The sequence below is a fragment of the Triturus cristatus genome, chromosome 6 (assembly GCF_964204655.1).
Source record: "Triturus cristatus chromosome 6, aTriCri1.1, whole genome shotgun sequence".
NCBI lineage: Eukaryota > Metazoa > Chordata > Amphibia > Caudata > Salamandridae > Triturus > Triturus cristatus.
Genome location: NC_140589.1, coordinates 615,876,178 through 615,897,973, shown reverse-complemented (window position 1 = coordinate 615,897,973; position 21,796 = coordinate 615,876,178). Strand labels below are relative to the sequence as shown.

General features: G+C 42.6%; 1 protein-coding gene across 1 annotated transcript; it reads right to left on the bottom strand.

Annotated features, from left to right (window-relative positions):
- Positions 1-207: 207 nt before the first annotated feature.
- LOC146817645 (trypsin-like) lies at positions 208-21,456 on the bottom strand. Its single transcript, XM_085611106.1, has 5 exons — positions 21,314-21,456; positions 19,027-19,204; positions 14,229-14,488; positions 9,049-9,185; positions 208-1,169 (listed from the first exon to the last, which is right to left on the bottom strand). The coding sequence occupies exons 1-5, from the start codon at positions 21,357-21,359 to the stop codon at positions 1,020-1,022; spliced, it is 771 nt and encodes a 256-aa protein (XP_085467232.1). The 5' UTR covers positions 21,360-21,456; the 3' UTR covers positions 208-1,019.
- Between the last annotated feature and the right edge of the window lie 340 nt (positions 21,457-21,796).

Below are 21,796 nucleotides of genomic sequence, written 5' to 3'. Positions count from 1 at the left end.
AAGGGGTGGCGATGGATGGAGCATCAGAACCAATCAAACACTCACACCCAGTCAACAGATCTGGGTTTGATACATCACCGTTCTTTAGCCACCGTTCATAACTGCAGCTCCAACTACACTCTCACAGACAGCACCTCCAACACACTCAGGCTGCAGCCCACCACACACAAGCATGCATAGCGTGTATCAGAAATGAATATACTGGGGTGCTTGCCGAAATACCTTTAATGGGGAAGTACAAAGGCACATTTAATTTGCACACAATATGTAATTTACTGCTAAACTGTAAATATAGGGTTACATCTTCTGTACAGTATGCATGACTGGAAATGTCACAATATGTTTCAGTGATATGACAAATGTGCACGTCGACAGTATGTTGTGTGCATAAAGGCTTTGTTTCTCTTTCATATTGGGTTTGAAGTGCAATGCCCACAAACATGATGACCTGATACAAATGGTGACATATTGGAAGCCATAAAGCACGTATCAACATCACGTATCAACATCTAATTCCCCCCTGAGGTATAACATGTTGAATCATACATGGATATTATGCAGTGCTTAACTTGAGCCAGTGGTTTCCGGTGCTTGGCACCAGGACTTAATTGTCAACACCGGCACTTATTACAGTCTGCCAAAAGGTGGCACTGTATATCTAATTTAGTGATGAACAGAAAAGCAGTTGATTATAAATTAAACAGACATTAAAACAACTACAACAGCCTCACAAGCCATTCTTATAGCTTTGGGGGCCTGAAATAGTTTGAATTGTCACACTTGTAGGATTGAGATGGCTAGTGTTTGCGTAGGTACTGTTATTGGCAGCTCTGGCAGGGGCAGTAAGTGCTGCAAGCTGCAGTGGACTCCTGGTGAGGGCCCTGGCACTTACGAATTTACAAATTAAGCACTGGTATTATGGAGGGTATTGGTATTAAGCGTTTGTTAATACGTGTGTACTTCCTTATGACATTTTTACAAGGAACCGTCATGAATATTGCCTGCACACTTTCCATGTATTAGTTTTCAGACATGACGTGATAGATCCATGAATTATAGTTGCAGACTTTGGTGAATACAGTTGGGTGGCCTGCCTGGGCGCAATTATAAGCCCAAGAGACAATTCCCTGAAGCTCTCCGTTGCACACCAGTGGTCCTCCAGAATCTCCCTGTAATGGAATCAGAGAGACTGTGCATTAGTAAATGTGATATATGTACCTTGAACGTAACAGGGCTGGTGGGTAGCCTGCTTGATCTCAAATTTTCGAAATAATTAAATGTGCAGTGATTTCCTGTAGAAAATGTGAGATACCTTATTTATTGGTTAGTTCATTTATTAGCTAATCGATGTAATCAGTCAGATTCTTTCTAGCTTGTTACCATCAGTTCATACCAGGTGCAGTCGAATAGTGACATCACTACTCTAATAAATTATCACAGTTGAATAGTGACGTCACAACGCCTACAACTAGAGCCAGCAGACTGTGTCAAAGACATGTCACGCCGCAGAATTACAACTGCTGTTTCAGACCCCTTTCCTCTGAATTATTCTTCGCTACAAAATTAACAAACATTGGTGGATAAGGAAACATTAATGGCAGTATTGTAAGCACAAATCTTTCTCCTGTTGCCACACTTTCTGAACTACAGACATTGACAGTGACATATTAAACTGCTTATATTCTGTTTTTTAAGAAATTATAGGTTGTATTCGAACGTGTTTATTTTCCCTGTGCATATTCCTAATTTATTATCCAATTCTTCAACCATACTATTTATTTCATATGATGGGGAAGAGACCAAGTAGTGATTGGGGAAAGGTTCATGGGTGCGGCCATGCATTACAAGGAATAAAACGATCTTTGTCGCACATTAAAAGATTTTGCAAGTCACTGCTACGAGACACTTCTATATGGCCGCAGAACACCTCTGGCTCTCGTGGTATCCTTATGATATATGGCATGGGGATTCTCAGGGGCATAACGGAGGTCCCTCGCCCTCTACGCCCTGACATTGCTTTCCTTTCGCAATGCGTGCAATGGCATCGGATAAGAAATAGTTAAACGCTCTGGAAAGCCACTCTGCTTCACCGAGCAGGCTCCTACAATTTAGGGGGCGCTCAAATGTTGGCCCCCCATTGAGCCCATTCTGCAGGGAGGTCCCACCATTTTGGATTAGGCCACTGTGGATACTTTATGCTCTAGCACTGAAACATTGATCGTATTTTTAACGTCGCCCAAAAGTACCAAAAAATGAAGTGTATCATATTGTAAATACACGGCTTACAATTGTAGCACAAAGCCCATATTCTCCATTGCGTTGGTGTATGCATTGTTTGCAGATGTTGCAGGCCCACATTAACACTCGGACCTACCAGGCCGGGATGGGACAAGCGTCACTTCCCCCATGCATAGTGGCATAAACCCATGTATCTATTGACGAGACCCTCCCCTCCTTGCCAATCGATCATGTTCCTTGTTTCATCATGATTCATGCGAGCGCAGGCGCAAAACATTAGCAAATGACCTGCTGTGTGTTTTTACTATAAGTCCTCCCGTCTTGCTGACTAATATTTTTTGCTAACAAATCCCTGCCGCGCCAGCATTAAACTCAGAACATGCCACAAGGCGGTGGCTGGGCCAGGCGGTGGCAGTGCTTCCACCGCAGCAGCTATTGAGGCTGAACTCATCAATGCCATGGCACTTCGGGCACCAGCACAGACTGTGCAGAGAATTACAGTATTACCCTGTTAGAAACTGCATTTCTGGTTGGCAGAGGTATGCACCCTGTGCAAGCAGGAACCACAATCCTAGTCAGGTAAGCCAGTAAAATACTCTAAATTAACCTGTGCTCACCCTCTGGGAGCCTGGCAGAGAGCAGTCAGGTGTATGTAAGAGGTAATGTGTAAAGTATTTGTTCACACAATACACAGTAACACAGTGAAAACACCACAAAAAGACTCCACACCAGTTTACAAAAATAGAGCATGATTTTGAAAATAAAATAAGAACAAAACAAATAAAATCCAATCAGTAGAAGTCGAGATATGATTTTTAAATGATTCAATGCAAAAATAGCACTTTGAAACAAATAGCGCTCAAAGAGTTAATTGGTCACAGTGGACCGGGACAAAGTCAAGAGTTAGGCCCCCACGATGGAGCGCAAGCTGGCTACAGGACCCACACACGACCCGCTGGGCAAAAGTACCTTAACCCTTGTCTCAGTGCGAAATGCAGGGTGCAGTCGAGCGATGCGTTGATAATTCCTATGCAGTTGAGATGATGCGCCGGATTTCTCCACGCAGTAGTGGCAATGCATCTGTTCCATGGACGAAGCCCAGATTCCAGAGTGCAGTGGTTCCAGATGGGACGCTTTAAGTTTATCCATGCTGGAGGGGCAATGCTTTGATCTTCTCCACGCAGTGTCGGCAATGCGCTAGTACCAAAGCAGTGGTTACGGAGGCGATGCGGCGTTTCCGAGTGCGATGCGCCAGTCCCAGTTCCCTGAGCAGCGGTGATGCATCGATCTCCATCTCACAGCAGGCGATGCGTTGGTTCCGATCGATCGCCGCAGTGGCATCGATGCACAGGTTCTTGCAAAGGCAATACATTAAACACACTTCCAAGGGCCATGGACTGGATTAGCACCACTTGGCAGAGCAAGACTTACAGCAAGTAAAGTCCATGTACTGAGTTGCAGATGAAAGTGAATTCTTTGATATCCGTGAGACTTCAGCAACAGGAGGCAAGCCAACAAGCCCCTTGGGAAACTTAGGTTCTAGGATGTAGAGAGCAGGTCCACTCCTTCTCACTTCCAGGCAAGAAGCAGCAGGCCAACACAGCAAAGCAGTTCAGCAAAGTGGCAGTCCCTCCTGGCAGAAAAGCAGTCCTTCTTCCTGGTAAAATGTTCTCAGTTCCAGAAGTGTTCTTTGTTAGTGGGATCAGAGGCCCAGTACTTATACCCAGTTTGGGCTTAGAATTAGGGGCACTTCAAGGAGATGTTTTGAAGTGCACAAGATCCTGCCTTTCCTGCCCTGGCTCCAGACGGACTACAGGGGGGTATGCAACCCTTTGTGTGGGGACACAGCACAGCCCTTTCAGGTGTAAAGTGTCAACTCCTTCCTCCCATCCTTCAGGAGGACCCATCAACATGAAGATGACAACTCAGTCACATCTACCTTTCCTTTGTGTGCGGCTGTCTGGAGGGAATGCAGGATGCCAGCTGTCACCCATCCCAGGCATGTATTCCAGAGACAGGCAGAAAGCACTAAATGGTTTAAGTAAGAAAATGCCAACTTTCTAAAAGTAAAAAAAGTTATATGCTTCTAAAAGTGGCATTTTCAGAACTGCAATTTAAAAACCAACTTTGCCATAAATTGCACTTTTAAATTGTGAGTCCAGAGACACCAAAATTGGTTTTCCTATCTTTTACCAATTGGAAACTACCCTCATAAAATGTCATAAGGCAATCCTAATGCATTTCACTACCAGGACATGTAAAAATTAAAAGTACATGCCCTACTTTTTGAATACATTGCACCTTGTCCATGGTCTGTCCAGGTTCTACCATAGGGGTGACCTATATGTAATAAAAAAAAGGATGGTTTGGGACTGGCAAGTAGGTTCACTTGCCAGGTCCACATGGCAGTTTAAAAAATGAATACACAGACTTTGCAGTGGCAGGTATGATATATGTCTGAAGGGCTACTTAAGTGGGTGGCACAATCAGTGCTGCAGGCCCACTAGTAGCATTTGATTTCTAAGCCTTGGGCACATGAGTGCACTTTAATAGGGACTTATAAGTAAATCAAATATACCAATTGTGTGTAAGCCAATGCTACCATGCTTTAGTTAAAGAGCACAAGCACATTAACACTGGCTAGCAGTGAAATAGTGCACAGATTCCTACAGTCAGCAAAATGAAGTCAGCAAAAACAGTCAAAAACAAGAGGTCAGAAGGCAAAGAGTTAGGAGGAAACTATGCCAAGGATGCCAGGTCTAACAGACCCCTTGATAGGGAGCTCACACTGATGGGGCCCAGGTGGACATGACCCAACTCCACCAGGGCACGGCTTAAAGAGACCTCATATTGACCATACATTTGTGCCAGGCCATTTCCAGAAATGTACGTGCATTATCAGCATTGCCTTCAAAAACTTGCTTTGATCTCTGTTACTCATGCAACAGCATTAGTTGTAAGTGTTCTCGTCTGTGTATTTATTATTCTGTCCTGATTGTTCGACATCGGCTTGACAGGCAGAAGTCTGTTATGTACCACAGGATTATTGATGGAAGGGTGCCTGTTTCTGATTGAGTGCAGTAGCTGGAAGGCAAATAGGTAATCAGAAAGATATCTAGGGCTCTTGCAGCCCTCTCAAGTATTTTGAAGTACAACCTCACCCTGCAGAAGTTCACATGGTAATATTTGCTTTAAACACAACTGATCACCTCATACCAGTCATGAGAAGAAATTCACGGTCCTATATTCAAAGGCCAAGGTGGCAGAGCCTGCCTTTCTTAGTTAGGAAGGACTGGGCTAGAAATGCACCCCAGGATTATAGAATCCTGGATGAACTGTCGTAAATTATAGAATCCTAAATAAACTGTTGAGAGTCCCTTTGGTTAAATAACAGTAAGGTTGTTGTAATGGAAAGATAAGACCATGGAATGCCTGCTCCCAAGTTGAAGTGGGTGTTAGCCAAATGCACCAATCGGTAGATAAGGTGGTGGATCTTGGTGTGGGTATTTAACTCCTCAGAGATAGGCTGGTTTGGAAAGATAGTGCTGTGCCCATCGTGAAAGTCTGGCTCTGCTTCACTGTATCTGGTACAAGAAAAAGTGTGTAATGTCATTACCAGGAAGTGTTATTTGAAGAAATAATTCTGATATCGGAGCCTACAAGGTTAAATTAAATGAAAGTTAAAAGCAATCCTGTGAATTTTTGCAAATTCCTAAAGACTTGAAGTCTTGTGTTTTGCTCAGGTTTCCAACCAGAAGGATTGGGATGTACATTGTATGTGTTGAACTGAAAAGACAGCACAACAGAACAATACTTCAAGCCATCGGTTCTTAACCTGGGGTCCACGGACCCCAGAAGGACCTTTAGGCCTAATCGGGGGGTCTGCAGAAGTTTAAATCATTAAATAGTATTCGCAGATTAATAAAATATATAAATATAAAAAAGCAACATTGAAAAATGAAAATTTTAAAACACTCTGTAAACGTGAAGGAATGTGAAACGAAAGTCTAAAAAGTAAGAGGTTGATTTAGAGTTTGGCAGACATGGTACTCCGTCCCAATTGAGACAGAGGACACTCTCCAACAAACTGACTATCCATCCCATTGAGAGATAGGTGAACTGTTTTGCATACGGCTGGAATGGCATGATGAGCAAAACAACAATGGATTTGGGATCAGATGTCTGTACTGGTGTGGATGGTAGACACTGTTCAGCATTCTGTTCATCAATTGCTTTATTTGTATTTAGTCTCCCGAGTGAGATGGATATGTCCCGACGTGGGTCAAGTGCTCTCAATGCCACTGGAGTCAAGCTATCCTGGCTGATGAGTGGTGATACCCTGAAACCAGTGCAAGGATGCTTGTTTCTGGTCCAGTTAGGACCTGGACTGGCAGTTCAGGCTGGACTGTTTCCATGGGGAGCAAGGTCAAGACTGATTTGCATATGACTGGGTTTAAACTGGAATGGCATGGTGAGCAAAAAAGCTATGGATTTGGGCCCCGATCTCTGTACTGGGGTGGATGTTTGACATAGTTCAGCATTCTGTCCATCAATTGTTCTTTTTGTCTTTGTCACCCAGAGTGGGACGGGTATGCCCAGGCGTGGATCCTGTGCTCTCCATGCCACTGGAGTCAAGCTAGCCTGGCTGATGAGGGGTGATGCCCTAAAACTGGTTGCAGTATGCTTGTTTCCGGTTCAGTAAGTACCTGGCCTGGCAGTTCGAGCTGCACTGTTCTCATGGGGTGCAGGGTCAAGACTGATTTGCATATGGCTGGATATAAACTGGAATGGCATGGTGAGCAAAAAAGCAATGGATTTGGGGCCAGGTCTCTGTACTGGTGTGGATGTTTGACATAGTTCAGCATTCTGTCCATCAATTGCTCTTTTTGCATTTGTCACCCAGAGTGGGAGGGGTATGCCCAGACGTTAGTCCCATGCTCTCAATGCCACTGGAATCAAGCTAGCTGGCTGATGAGGGGTGATACCCTGAAACCAGTCCCAGGATGCTTGTTTCCGGTCCAGTGAGGACCTGGTCTGGCAGTTTGGGCTGGACGGTTCCCATGGAGTGCAGGGTCAAGACTAATGTGCATATGGCTGGGTTTAAACTGGAATGGCATGGTGAGCAAAAAACGATGGATTTGTACCCAGATCTCTGTACTTGGGTGGATGATTGAAATTGTTCAGCATTCTGTCCATCATTTGTTGTTTTTCATTTGTCACTCTGAGTGGAATGGTTATGGCCAAGCGTGGGTCCAGTGCTCGCCATGCCACTGGAGTCAAGCTAGCCTGGCTGATGAGGAGTGATACCTTGAAACTGGTTCCAAGATTCTTGTTTCCGGTCCAGTGAGGATCTGGCCTGGCAGTGTGGACTGTACTGTTTCCATGGGGAGCAGGGTCAAGACTGGTTTGCATATGGCTGGGTTTAAACTGGAATGGCATGGGGAGCAAAAAGCGATGGATTTGGGCCCAGATATCTATACTAGGGAGGATGTTTGACATTGTTCAGCATTCTTTCCATCAATTGTTCTTTTTGAATTCCTAGCAGCTTTGGCCTTTGCTAGCAATCCATTGGGTTGCAGCTGGTAGTCCCAGTTAGTAATCAAGTTTCTCTGGTCTACCTTTGTTGACTGGTCCTTTTGGTGAAGACCGTCACTTGGTTTGTTTGGCCAGCATAATGATTGATCTGCTGGACTACTTTTGGAACTTCTGTGGCTTAGTTGCTTTATTGTCCTGGCCTTTTATGCTTGGGTTCTCCCTTACACTCCTTCCAGAAGCTTTAGTATTTAGCCACTGCTTTACAATGGTAGGGCTGCTTGGCTTCTTCCGGGCTCTTTTGTTTTATGTGGACCTGGCGATTGTGTGATGTGTTTCCTTTTGCATTGTCTATTTTGAGTAGTATGTCTCTGACTGCTCAGACAGATGCTCATTCTTATCAGTCTTTTGTTGTGCAGGACAGTGGGCAGGCTCTGCTGAAAGGGGGTTTCCCGCCTTTGTTTTCCACTGAGTGCTTCATTATTGGTTGGCTGACTCTTGTGTTTTTGATCCTTGGGATTTAACTTATTTGTTCTAGTTTTTTTCTTTGTTGTTTCTACATTGCATATTACAGTGTAATACACCTCGGTTTGCTTGCTCTGTCCAGATAGATAAGGACTGCGATGAGAAAGAGGGATTACGTGACAATGCCCAGTCACCTGTCGTGGTCTTCAATACACTGGGCCCTACTGTACCTTATCCCAGAACTGCTTCCTCTCCAAGTGTCACCGTGGTTGCATTGATCTGTTGATTTCTGCTTATTAACTTGCAGACTTCTTGTATGAGTTTGACCCTCTTTCTTTTCCCATAGAGGGAGGTTTAGCTAATTTAAAAAATAAATTGAAGCATTATGGTTACAAGCTGGCAATCTCAGGGGTGGAGTTACGATCAGAGATAGGACTACCATGAGGAAGAGTAGAAGCGAGAGTATAGAAGATTACCAGTAAGTAATTGGGCATTATTTGTCCGTCAAGTCCACCCTATGCTGCCTATTGATGTTTGAACTTGATGGAGCAAAAATACCCATCCCAAATGGCCGTAATCGAATGGCTGTGGGCTCAACTTCATATGCAGAGGCTAGAAATGATTCTTTTGGCCAAGAAAAATTTAAAAATGAGGGATATTTTCCAATAATTTTGTAAAATGGCATCGATTCTGCAGTGGCACTCATGAAATATTCCAGTACTGTCGAGGTGTCCCAAGCATGTTCCAGGCACCTGGTCTGTAATGTGGAACATGACCTAATATGTTGCAACCACATGCAGCGGCCCCTCTTACCTGGCAAGTGCTCCACCCGCCCTGCATGTAGCCAGAGCACATCATGTTGTTTGTGTATTCAGATGGATAGGCCTGCTGGCACTGTGCACTGGAGATGGTCGGCTGATTCAGGCACTGAAGAGCATTTGGAATATTCACTGGAAGAAGAAAAGACACCACTGTTAATGTATCATTTATTTGGGGCTGGAGCATTTCTCACAGAAACACTGGGCAAACTAAAACAGTGTGATCTAAGGATGGAAGCTGAGAAATGTCAGCATAAGCAGATGACTATCAATGAATAATGATACCTTATTTTACATTGTGCTCCTTGCCTCCGTTTGTTGCTGTTTCTAAGCGGTGGAAATAATAGACTATTATAGAATATGGCTGACCTCAAGTTTTCATCCTCCAAAGCATTAAAGGCCGAGTTGCACCTGGTACTCATAACCTACAGGACACACCAGATTACAGCCCTAAGTAATAAACTAACTGAGCCTCATTCACAAAGGTAAACATACACTTTTGTGCAAGTTTACTATTTTTGGTATTCACAAACTACAAGATTAATTTTACTAATAGCAATTGTATGACTGCGGAGATTCCACAGTCAGGTTGGAGAACGCCGCACATACAAAGATAGGACAGCCCTATCTTTTTATGTGTGGTAAAATAACTATTAGTTAAACTAAACAAGTAGTTTGTGAATGATAAAAAAATTATAATCATACATAAAAGTTTAAGCTACCTTTGTGAACCAGGAACGCTAAGCCATCCAGACAGCACTTTTATGAGGCAGTACACATATTGACACTATATACATTATTAAACATTGCAATTTTAAGTATTGTACTACTGAATATTGACGCCAAATATCGTGGTACAAGAATATCCAGGTCAGACTATTAAAAGAACAAAACATCAGGGCATATTATCAAGACAGGCGATAAAATTATCGCCGCTTTAGCGGCAGAAAACTGCCGCTAAAGCGGGGATAATGGGCTTGATAAAATGCTCTATGGAATTCCAATTGAAGCTCAGGTTAGATGTCCTTCACCTCTAACATGGGCTTCAATTGGAATTCCATAGAGCATATTATCAAGCCCATTATCGCCGTTTTAGCGGTAGTTTTCTGCCGCTAAAGCGGAGATAATTTTATCGCCTGTCTTGATAATATGCCCCATCGAGAGGTAAGTGCATACAGAGAAGTATAGATTTAATATCCTTACATCTACATACCTTGAAGATATATGTACTGCGTAGGTATATATAGGTGGAGTTAGGTAAAGAAAATCTAGATTACTTACTTAAGCATTTCGTTGTTTGATATTTTGTCGGATCGGTATTCTGGGGTCGATGCTCGGGGTGCACACCTATTTTAGGGGGGCAACGGGTTCATAGGAGGGACAGGGCAGCAGTGGGGCTGCTGGTAGAAGTAGGACCTGAGGGCAGACTTGGGGTAAAAGAGAGGGTCCAGATGAGCTTTGCTGGGGAGGGAGGGCCACTGGGGGACCCAAGAATCCGAAGGGACCAGATCTTCGATGAGGCTCTGCATGGCCCGGGGACAAACACGTGACTGAAGGGATCGAATCGCAGTGAGACTTATTTGGAGTTCGGAGAGTGTTAGAGAGGATTGGAAGAGCAGGTTCAGCCCGCCTGCCTCTAATATAAATACATTCAAACATGGGCGGGTTCTGCGTTGCTCACACGAGTGGTCTCGTTTGTAAAACTGTGGTCTTGACATGTGTTTATAATAGTTCATGTTTTTTGGTGGGGCGATGCTCCAAATAGAAATTGAATGTCTTCCTAAACAACACATTTTCTCCTTAGATACTCCAAGTCTGTCTCCTGCCAATCTCCTCATCCCTGAGAAATAGTAAATCCAGTGATCCCTAGAAACAGGGCATATTCGTGTTTATTTTTTAATGACTAGTTTATTTTTATTTTTTAATGACTGTGGATGTTTACAAGCATTAGGTAGATTGTCTTTGCAATAACAGTTAATGACTGGAACAGTGAAGTCAGATGTGCGCATGAACCGCGAGTGAATATAAGAGTGAGCATGGCATTCGCTGCCAGAAAAGTGTCATTGACAGATCGTCCCCCATCTTTTTCCCTCCCCTTGCTGCTTTATCCACAGAGCTTATGTGAAGATGATACACCAGGTTTCCGAATAGGGCAGACTCCTCCAAAACTTATTGCCCAGTGGTGGGCAAGGCCTCTTTTACCCACCATCCTCTTTGAGGAGTGAATATCTGTTCCTGGGTTTTTGAACTCAGAAGATGCCCTGGTACTCATTGGTACTGGAGTGGTGATCAACTGCTGGAAAGCAGACATAGAAGATGGAGCCGTCTTCCAGCACCGAGGAGACCTACATTTACAAAGAAGTGCGAGCACCCGTTGAAAGTGCGTCATGGATAGGGAGCGGCATGCTGCATGCTTCCTCAAGGCTAGGACTAAGCGGGACGCCCTGCTGAAATTACGCCCACCCGCCTTGTATTGCTCACCATACCTGCTTGAAGTCTGATGCAAGGCCATCAGAATAGGAGGGCTACTGTGGCTACTTGCCCATGGGCCCCTCACTTTTTTGGGCCCTGTCCTCCCGTTACAATATATGTTTAACTAAAAGAAAGGCAGACCTGACTTGTTTCTTCATAATGCAGCCAACCTGGCCACAGCTCTAGGTGGGGCCGAATACTGTGTTGTCTCTTTCCCCTGAAAATTGTTTCGTTCTTCGGAGGTGTTCCTTAGATTTCAAACCAGGGCGGAGGCCATCAATATTTTTTTTCCCAGGGCCCTACAAAGGCTTCTGACAGCAGTCCAAAGAAGGAGGCAAAGAAGACCACAAAACTCTCTAGACTCCTCAAATCTGTCTTCTTCATTTCTGTCTCAACCTCACATCCCTTTCACTCTGTCATCTCAACCTCCCTTCTCCAGCTACTTCAGTTCTCTCACTTTACCATTCTCTTAACCAGTCTCCTGTCTTCTGTCTCCTCCCGTTTCTTTCACACAACACAGTCAGAAGTCATTGTCTAGCTAGAAAAGTGTATCCCTAGAAAGAGGGGATGAGGGAACAGGCAGAAAGATTTCAACCGATGGCATGATGAAAATCTCGAGAGCAGTGCTTTGATTTTCAATGTTGCAGAGTTGTGTAGTGTTGCTAATTATGAGAGGGGAATTATTTGTGATTTTGAATATCCAACAATCAAAGCTAGAATTTCAAACAATATGTGCATATGTCTTATTTTTATACTATGCACTAAACCACTACACATCCACTGAATTTAAACCAACTTCCTGCCTTTCTTACAGAGGAAACAAGAGGTTGATTACACACTGAAATCCAGATTTTTTGTTGTTATTGAAACGAGAATGTCTTGATCAGTGCCTGCTCAAACTTGACTTTGGTGCAGTGTGGTTGGCAGGCACAAGTAGCTTGAAGTTTCTGCTGGTTTTGCCGGCCCCCGTTTCTGAAAGTTTATCATTTAATTCAATATTATTTGGCCTCAGAGGGGTTGAATTAGCTGAAAATGGGTACTTAATTCAAGGTTGTTGCGGACAGGGGACCCTAAAATACATTTTGCCCAGGGTCTCTAAAATCCTTAACATGGCCCCACTGTCCAAACCTGCCAGTACAAATCTTTGTTGTTGCACTTGCCTATAAGTTGAAGAATTTATCTATAATCTTCTCAAATTTGTTTGTAAAGACCACAGGCATATTGTGTGTTGCACTATAATCATTTACTCTGTGGTCATGCAGTTCAGTAGTTGCACCATAACTTTTAGAACTGCAGTTATACTGAGAGCCTCTGAATAGATAACATCTGACTGGCAGTTGACTAGCTAAAAGTGTCTCATCTAAAATGGATATTTCACATCACATCTTTGACAAATGTTGGCAGTAGTAGGCAATAGAGAAGTGTAATCCATTTGATCGCCCACACTTTTCTCTGGATGCAGTGGTCACACCCTGTCAATAGAAAGGTGTGCTTATCTCTGATACAAGAGATTCAGGGCACAATTACTGAACTGGGATCATAGGACCTGCACACTCATTTCATTTCATTTCATTTCATTTCAGTATTTGCATTTTTCAGATCTGGTATATTATACAACATTACATTATTTTCAACATTTCAGTTATACAACAACTATTTTATTTGCAGTGCTTGCTGCCACCCTATTGTGACTTCATAGTGTGGTATACGCCCAATCTTAGTTTTACCTATGCCGGTGGAAATCATTTATCCTGCTGAGATTCTAAACTCTGATGTGCAAGTCACACAGATATCTCAGTAGCAGGGATACTGACCCAATGAGTTATTTTAGCAGCTAAGAAAGTAAGGGATTACTGGTCCCATTACAAATACTGTAGAGATACCGCATACGTACTACAGTAAAGTATATTAGAGCACCCGTGTCATTTTCATATCACAAGTGAGTAGTGAAATCACAATAGTTTTATATGAGGATTGCAGACTTGTGGGGCGGACAGCTGTTTGTGAGAGATCAGCTTGGTGACAATCAGGGTTGGATCCTCTTGGGATATCAGAGCCTAAAGGAACGACCAGATGGTTGCCGTGCTCACATTTCAAGGTAAGACCAGCAAAAGATGGCCGACATTTATATGATGGAACAATGGGGAAACCACCAGTATATTTTGTAGCTCGTTAGATACATTGGTCATATTTCTTGTGAAGGCATTCGCACAAAACATGGTTTTGAGTTTGAAACTAACAAAACCCGTTTGCTCGGAAATGAAGATGCCCTGTTCTTTCCTCCAGCTTAGCATGGAATACCATTTTCAAATTCCCTCAAAAAGCCAAATGCTCTCTCTGAAGACTGGCGGGCCCTCAGATCATAGGTTGGAATGCCAGAAAGGGCAGCTCACCCTTCCATGCTTTTCAGGGTGGTAATTAGAGAACCTTTGAATTGGGTACTAGTAATACCAGCTATTTGCAGCACCTAGAAAATATAGATGTGTGGCATGGAGCAATATATGAAAAACAAGTAAATATTAAGATTTGATCCCTTTTAATTTTAACTTTTCTACTTACATTTTATACTGAAGAACATACACACACAAAGGGGCAGCAATGTGCACAAAAACAAGCACAACGGCTACAATGCTACACAAATACAAAACAGGCATCATGCAGCTCTTTACATAGACATGAACATATAGAATTGCTCCATTTTACCTCCATTGGTCAATGTATTTCCCCATCCGGATACAGTGCACCAGGTGCCGGCGGGCACACAGCTGGATGGAAGTGGAATCGGATAGACGTACTGGTTGTACTGTGCCGCCTGGGCTAGCTTGATCAGCATGATGTCGTTATCAAAAACTTTAGGGTTGTAATTCGGGTGCGGAATTTGCTTAGCAGCATTAATAAATTGTTCAGTGCCTTCATTCGTAGAGATCATATGTTCACCGAGGCGAGCAACCATTGTACCAGGTCTACCAAAGAAAAAACATTGATGAAAATAAAAGAGAGAAATGCATAGAGTGAGCGAGAGAAAAGGATGGAGGGCGAGATAGAGGCATAGGGAGGGAGAGGCACCTTGGAGAAAATACCTCGTGGACCTGAAGAAATATTGAGGACAGTAGCGAGTGGCAACTTGTGGGATGCAGAGACGTTCACAGGGTGAGGACAAGATTCATGATAGAAACAGAAGGTAATACGTTAAATATCAGAGTAAGAAGTAGACTTATAGAAGAAAAGTTGTGAGAAGAGGTAGAGATTGATGTAATGCATGCACACGGAGTTGCAAGAAAAGTAGGTAGTAATGTTGTGTATGTGGAGTCAAAAGAGAAGGAGAAAATAGTGCAGAGTATGTACATTTTTAGGATGCTATTTCTTGAGATTTTATAGGCCACCGTGTAATGTAGAAAATATTTCAGAAACGCATCATTGCCCCAGTGCCGTTGACATTTTTTCTGATTTTTCCACATGTTTGTGGTATCAGTGAGAGTAAACTCCTGTTTTCAACAGAAGTTAGATTCCAAGTTCCTAGGTTTTACCACACCTAGATTTGTAGCAAAATGCAAAGACAGGTCGCAATCTTGCCCTCTAAAGGCTTTCAAAAACAGATCAACCGCCCTGAAGGGTTATACTGGCTCTGTCTACAGTGGAAGCCATCCTCATGATTTAAATCTGATAATAGTCAAGAGCGGAAACCTAAAATCTATGACCTGGGCTGATGATCTGGGACATTGAGAGGTAGGTTCCCTGTTTGTGGACTCTGTTTTAAAGTCTATCATATTCATGGCCGCTTGGCTTTGACAACACTTCTACTCGACAGAGAATAGTCTGTTTGTTGTTTTCAGAGTAGAGTAGTGGTCTTTGTGCTCAGCAGTTATGGCTTTACTTAAAGTTCAGAGTCCCAGAGAGAGGGTTTGGTTTGTGACCTTCTCCAACACCCATGGATGTGCAGTCAGTAGACTGAGTGTTCAGTAGTTTATTTACAAGTAGTTTAGCCTCAAAAGGAGCATTGGTTCTATGTCCTTCCCCACCACATATGTCTGGGACGAATAAAGCACCTTACATCGCATGCATTTACAGCGCATGTGATTACAACACGGTTGTTACAACGGCCACGTAGTTACATCGCAGTACATTACAATGCAAGTCGTTACACCGACTTGTTGTAGGAGGCGCGCTTGACTTAGGAATAGTGTAATTTAGTATTCCAACCCCACTGTGTGCAACAGTAGGGAAGGTGTTAGAATAGTAAATTATACTATTCCTTAGATTAGCGCGCCCCCTACAGCAAGTCGATGTAACAACTTGTGTTGTAATGTACTGCGATGTAACAACGCGGTTGTTGCAACAACCGCAATGTAATGCATGCGTTGAAACGCATGCGATGTAATGGCTGTTTCCCATCTGGGACATGAGCTAATATTTATGTATTTCCATACTGTGAAATCCAAAGGAGATTAGGAGCTTCCTGAATATTTCTGCATATGTGGACAATGGGTCATGTGTTTAGGGAGTATGCATTTTTCCTCAGTGCAGCCCCATAGGAAGTTGCATCTTATTGCCTTTGCCAACATCTGTTTGATCGCGAAACACTGACAGGATCAATGGGAATAAATAAATTAATTGACAAGTTCTTATGTGAGGAAGTCAGACCATAAGTGGCAGCCTTTGAGAAGTCTCACGCTTCTTCAACTTCTTACTTGTAGATGTTTTTATGGTGAGTCAGTGAACATAAGGGAAGTCTACAAACCATTATTACATTTATGAGAGTCTATTGAATTGAAATCAGTCGGGGAGGAGAAGAGTAGTGGGGAAGTGGTCCTATTTTTCCAAATCTTCCAGGTAAGGGCATGCCATCTCAGGGCTGCGTGCCCCTGATTTCATTATTTTAAGCCCAAGAGGTATAAGAGTTATAGAGCACAATGCACCGATTTTGGGGGGGTTGCTGCGGAGGAGGATAGCCCCGCCTACAGTACAGTACTAGAAAGAAATGACTGCCTGTGCCAGTGCCAAGCATTCACTCATCTCTGTCTGGCCACTTCCTCTTGTCTGGTCACAATGCGCATGAGAGTAAACAGATTATCATGCGGTTGAGGAAAGGGAAGGAGAAGATGATAGCCAGTAAGGAATTCTTATCTGCACAGTTGTCTACTCCCAAAATGTATGATTAACTTAAAATAAAACGTACTGGTTGGTGGAGGGTTGGTGCTTATAGTCACTCCCTCTTGCCTATAGACATTATAGCCTATTATTATGTACCTTTAATTATTTGTGTTTTTAAACAGAAAAGACAAGACCCAGTGTTTTGCATAGTATCAGTTAACATACGTAGGCATAGGATGGATGAGCGACTTGATGCATAAATGTAGAGATGACTGAGTATACATATATATGAATGGGTGATTGCATCAAAGGGTGAATGGGTACGTGAATACAAGGACAGATGGCTGGATGAATAGATGAGTATAAGGATGGATGAGCCAATAAGGCAATTGGTGAGTGCATAGATGGCTAAACTGATGTTGGTGGCAGCAGTCTATTCTCCACTCCTGCTGCTGCGCCTTCACCCACCGACTCGCCTATTCATACATCCATTTAATGAGGCATCAATTTTTAATAAGTGACTTTCTCCTTTTAATGCTCATTCAATCCCAGTATGAATCACTTACAAAGAATGCGCTCATAAGAGGACTCATACGATTTGTAACATGAGTCTTTACTGTTCTCTCAGCTTGCATTTCGAGCCCTATTTCCCTTCACCATGCCCTGCTAAAGACAGAAATAAATAGACCAGTAGAGCATCTGCAATGGTGACAGCTCACCACCACATGATCAAAGAAAAGGTTCTAAACATTGGACTATGCTCAAAATATGTGAGCCAAGCACTGTGCCCAGCCACATATAACAACTGATCTCACGATTAGCATATGCATAACACAAAAGCCTTTTCATGACATGCTCGGGGTAGAAACACCAATCAACAGAGCATGCTCAGAGAAGACCTTATGTACTTGACATGAGCAGGCCTTTAATATTTGCAGATAATGTCACGTTCTTTTGAGGGCAAGCTCTCCCATGAGGCGTCCTTTTCTAATCAGTGTCTGCATCCAAAGCACGTGCATTCATTCCTGCATGACTCAGTGGCAACAAAAGCACTCCATAGATGGACTCATACAACATGTGCCAGAAATCACTGCAAGTTCATGTAATACACCTATATAGCATGTTCAAGAGAAACAGCTCATTACGGTATGATCAGAGTATATATGCTGATCACAGCCTGTGCTCAAACTTAAGCAAGGCGAAAATAGAAGCACACCACAAGATAGAGAACTCGCAGCAGAAGAAACGAATGACTACATGCTCAGAGCTAACACACTAATCAAGAGTGCATGCTCAGAGAAAACTCATAAACACTCGATATAAGCAGCTCCTCGGCATTTGCTCCTAATTTTAATGAGTGAAGGGGGCCTCCAATGGGTGGTACATGGGCATACGCAAGCAACCACCCATGGATTTTGATACAAAGACTTATCTTCTAAAAAAGGCAGACAGATCTTTGCACCACAAATATACACGAGGGAGGCATACTGTTTGAGAAAGGTTTTCTTTTGCCAAAACCTTTCCAACTTTGCAAGTGTGCTGTAATGTTTTAAACTATGTCAAAGCATAGCACTTTCAACTGGAAGGGTATCCTTTCTGTACAAAACCTATGCTAGACATCATGCAGACATCAGACTAGTTGAAAGACTGGAATGAGGATTAGCTATAGCAAAGAAACTAAAAGCCAGCATCATCTTATGGGGTGTTCCACTAAGGCCGGACCAAATAGAAGTCATGTACATTCTGTTAGCAAGGCAGAGATTTGTGAATCATCTTTGTAGCTCCATCCAGAAGGTTGAGTCTGTGCAAGAGAGCAGAAGTGTTGAAGTCCAGATTTGACTACGCATCTATTTGTTGATGGCCTATAGTCATTGCTGATTTTCTGTAGGTGGTCTTCTTGAATACCCACATTTAATTTGTGGTATGTTATATGTGTGTGTCCTAAAGAACTACCTTTTCCCCTCTCCCACAAAAAACATTTTCTTGCATGAGCTTTGCTTACTAGTAAAGCTTACTGCCGACTCAACTCCAATGCATCTGCCTGGAAAAACATCTTTCCTTAGAGGCTTTCATCAAGACCTTGCATTAACATATTCATCTTCACAAATTTCTGAAGATACAGGTGTGTCTCACAGGCAATCATTGCTCTCCAAAACAGGGTAAATTCTGGGAAATACCATATGTATAATCATAAAATAGTCACTCCAATAACCAATCAGTGCTACTGGTTCTGTTACTGGTTCTTCTTGCCTTTCTCAGACCCACCAAGAGCCTTTATAAATGCTCCCTATCAGGAAGGCACAAGAGGGAAAAATGTGTGAGATACGGTGGATCTTGTAATCGCTACATAACAGATTACAATATATATATTTCAATGACATTTAGCATGAACCGAGTTAAAGACACTCACATGCCCTGACAATGTGCTGCTGATACGATCCACCATTGATTGATCAAGGATCCTCCACAGAAGTGGTCTCCTTTGTCTGTCTTGTATGTCAGAAGTACCTGCCAGGGGATGCTTCCATAGGCACAGGCATATCCATTGATAATATCATTGATATTTTCGACCTTTGTTGGGTAGGCAGCTGAAAGACATAAGTCAAGAGAAATTTCAAAGGACATGGGACAGAAGCTCTCAAAGTGATTAATTATTTTCCTACACCTAAATTCAGATGAGATCAGTGCTGTTTGTGGATGTAAGCAGCAGATCATGATGAAAACAATCGCTAACATTTACAAATTAAAGTTACTACTAGGGATTATATGCAAGTATGGTGGATATTTTTCAGTTGTAGGTTTAGGCTGTATGTGGGTTTGGTTTGAGGGGAACATGATAAACTAGGCGTCGGTGAAATTTTGTTTGCAGCAGTATAGCAGTATAATCTTGTGTCATTTACAGCATTTCACATTACGATTGTTGCAAAACGTGTGAGATTGTGCTATTACACAATGTTGCGTAATTAAGATTGCATTTAATTAGAAAATGCTATCAAAGGAGGTCTGGACAAACAAGAATGAAACAAACGTCAGCGGCTTTTGTTCACACTGCACATGATTTTACACTTTCTTTTAGCAGAAAATGTGCCTTTATATTCAAAGTGGATACAAGGATGCAGTTCGTGCAATAGAGCAAAATGGTAGACCCACATCTCATTTTGCATAATTTTTCGGGGCATTTCGCGGAATTTCGTCAAAAAAATTAATCAAATTTGGCCAAATCCAATATAAGCCCACCCACAATCTGAGCTCTATGGTGGTTTACGATGGTTTATCACAACGTTTTGGGGCAATAAATGTTAATTCCAAAACAAAACCTGAAAGACATCTTCTCAATTGGAAGAAAAAGTGAAAAAAAGTAATGGACATTTTGACTTTACCCCTTAATTGGGGGAATTTTCTTCTGCAAAAAATTCATTGATATATGGTTAGAAGTTCAAATACTAGAGGACAATTTAGGTGTGGATACCTAGTGATATTTAGGAATCCTTAAAATATGGTAACTTCGTGAAATTAGTAGGCAGAATTTCAAGACTGACAAAGTTGCTACTTTGTGAATCCCTCCTGTGGCTTTTAAAAACAAATGGTTGATGTGTTCAGCTCCTGCGACACCCTATAAGCTACCATGTATAGCTTCCTTCAGAGCCGCAGCAACAGGGGGAAAGCGGAGCTCCCCTGAACACGATCAAGGGCTGCGGGGCGGGCCTAAGGACAATGACTACATGCAAAGTGATCCTGACCTCAACACTGGGAATACCATGAACGATTGTGTCACGGAAGAGTGCAGTGGGGGAAAGCTGTTTCTTTAAATTTAAACCCTTTTAAAATAAAATACATTTGGTGGGCTTCACTCACCTGGTATTGATTATGAATGTTGCTCTTTTTGGTTATTAATAATGCTGTAAAAGACTGTATGTAGGTCTTACAGCTCTCATGCTAAAACCCCTTCCAAGGGCTGGAATGCTTTTGCTCTCCTCCATAACCACATAGACAGGGACCCCCACAAGTAACAACACCTTTGTCCCTGAAGTAGAAACCCTCTCAAGTGCAAGGCTAGGGCCTAAATCCGTTGTTGTCTTCCAGGGCAAAGGTCTCTGTTGAGCTACTTTTCTCATAGAGAACTCTCACCAAATCCACTAACTGTGCATGAAAACAAGTCCAAAGATTAACTATCAATTCATAACCCACAAAGTGATTGACACAAAACATGCTGCCTACCTAGGGCATACATTAGCCATCTTGGGTCAAACCTTCTCAGATTCCTGTGTTCTGAAGTGGCATTGAGTTTCGGTACTTATTCACACTCTCCGCCCTTCACCTCGGCAACTCTGTTGCAAATCACATCCATCTAATAAAAGACCTATTGCTATTATTGAAAAATCTAAAGCCACTTTTTGTTCACACAGTGCTTGCTAGCCATGACACCCCTTCCAGTCACACCGCCCCAAGCAGAAAAGGGATCTACCAGGATTCATTCAGATTCTCAATATTTGTACATTTACTGACTGTGTAGGGAAATTGTAAGTACATTTTCTAGAAGCTGCAGGGTGTACAAATGTGTAAATATACATTTTAGTAAAAATCCCCTGGATTATAACAGCTATCAGCTATTGATATTATGGTTGTCATGATAGTGGTATGCGTCTAAGCCTTCTTATAAATGGCTCATCGCACTGGCACTATCTTCATCAGCTTACCTGCATGATGCCAGGCTGCCAAGACCAGCAGGAGAACGAGCTTCATCTTGACGCTAGTGATGTCAGCGAAGTTGTACAACTATTACAACTGGAAGAAAACCTTTATATACGTTTCCTTATCAGATCCTGTACGTCAGAGGTGCTTGGACTGTGTACATTGCAGGCTACTTATGCCATATCTTTGTCACCTGCCCATTGAAAAATTGACCTGGCAAAGAGAATCCCCCCAATATATACCTCTTGGGTGATAATGGTCCTATTAATAATAAACATCAATGGAGTACAATCAGTTAATGGATCTCTAAATTATTTACTTCTCAGTGCATACATTAACAGTAAATAATCTCAGCTGAGGGTGACATTGGCAGCAGGCTATCAGGAGCTGGTGCATTAAAAGTCAAGGGGTTCGCACTTGGTGATAAGATTGAAAGATTACACAAGGAGACTATTTTGCGAAAACTAAGTGCTTTGTGTTTGTTTAAC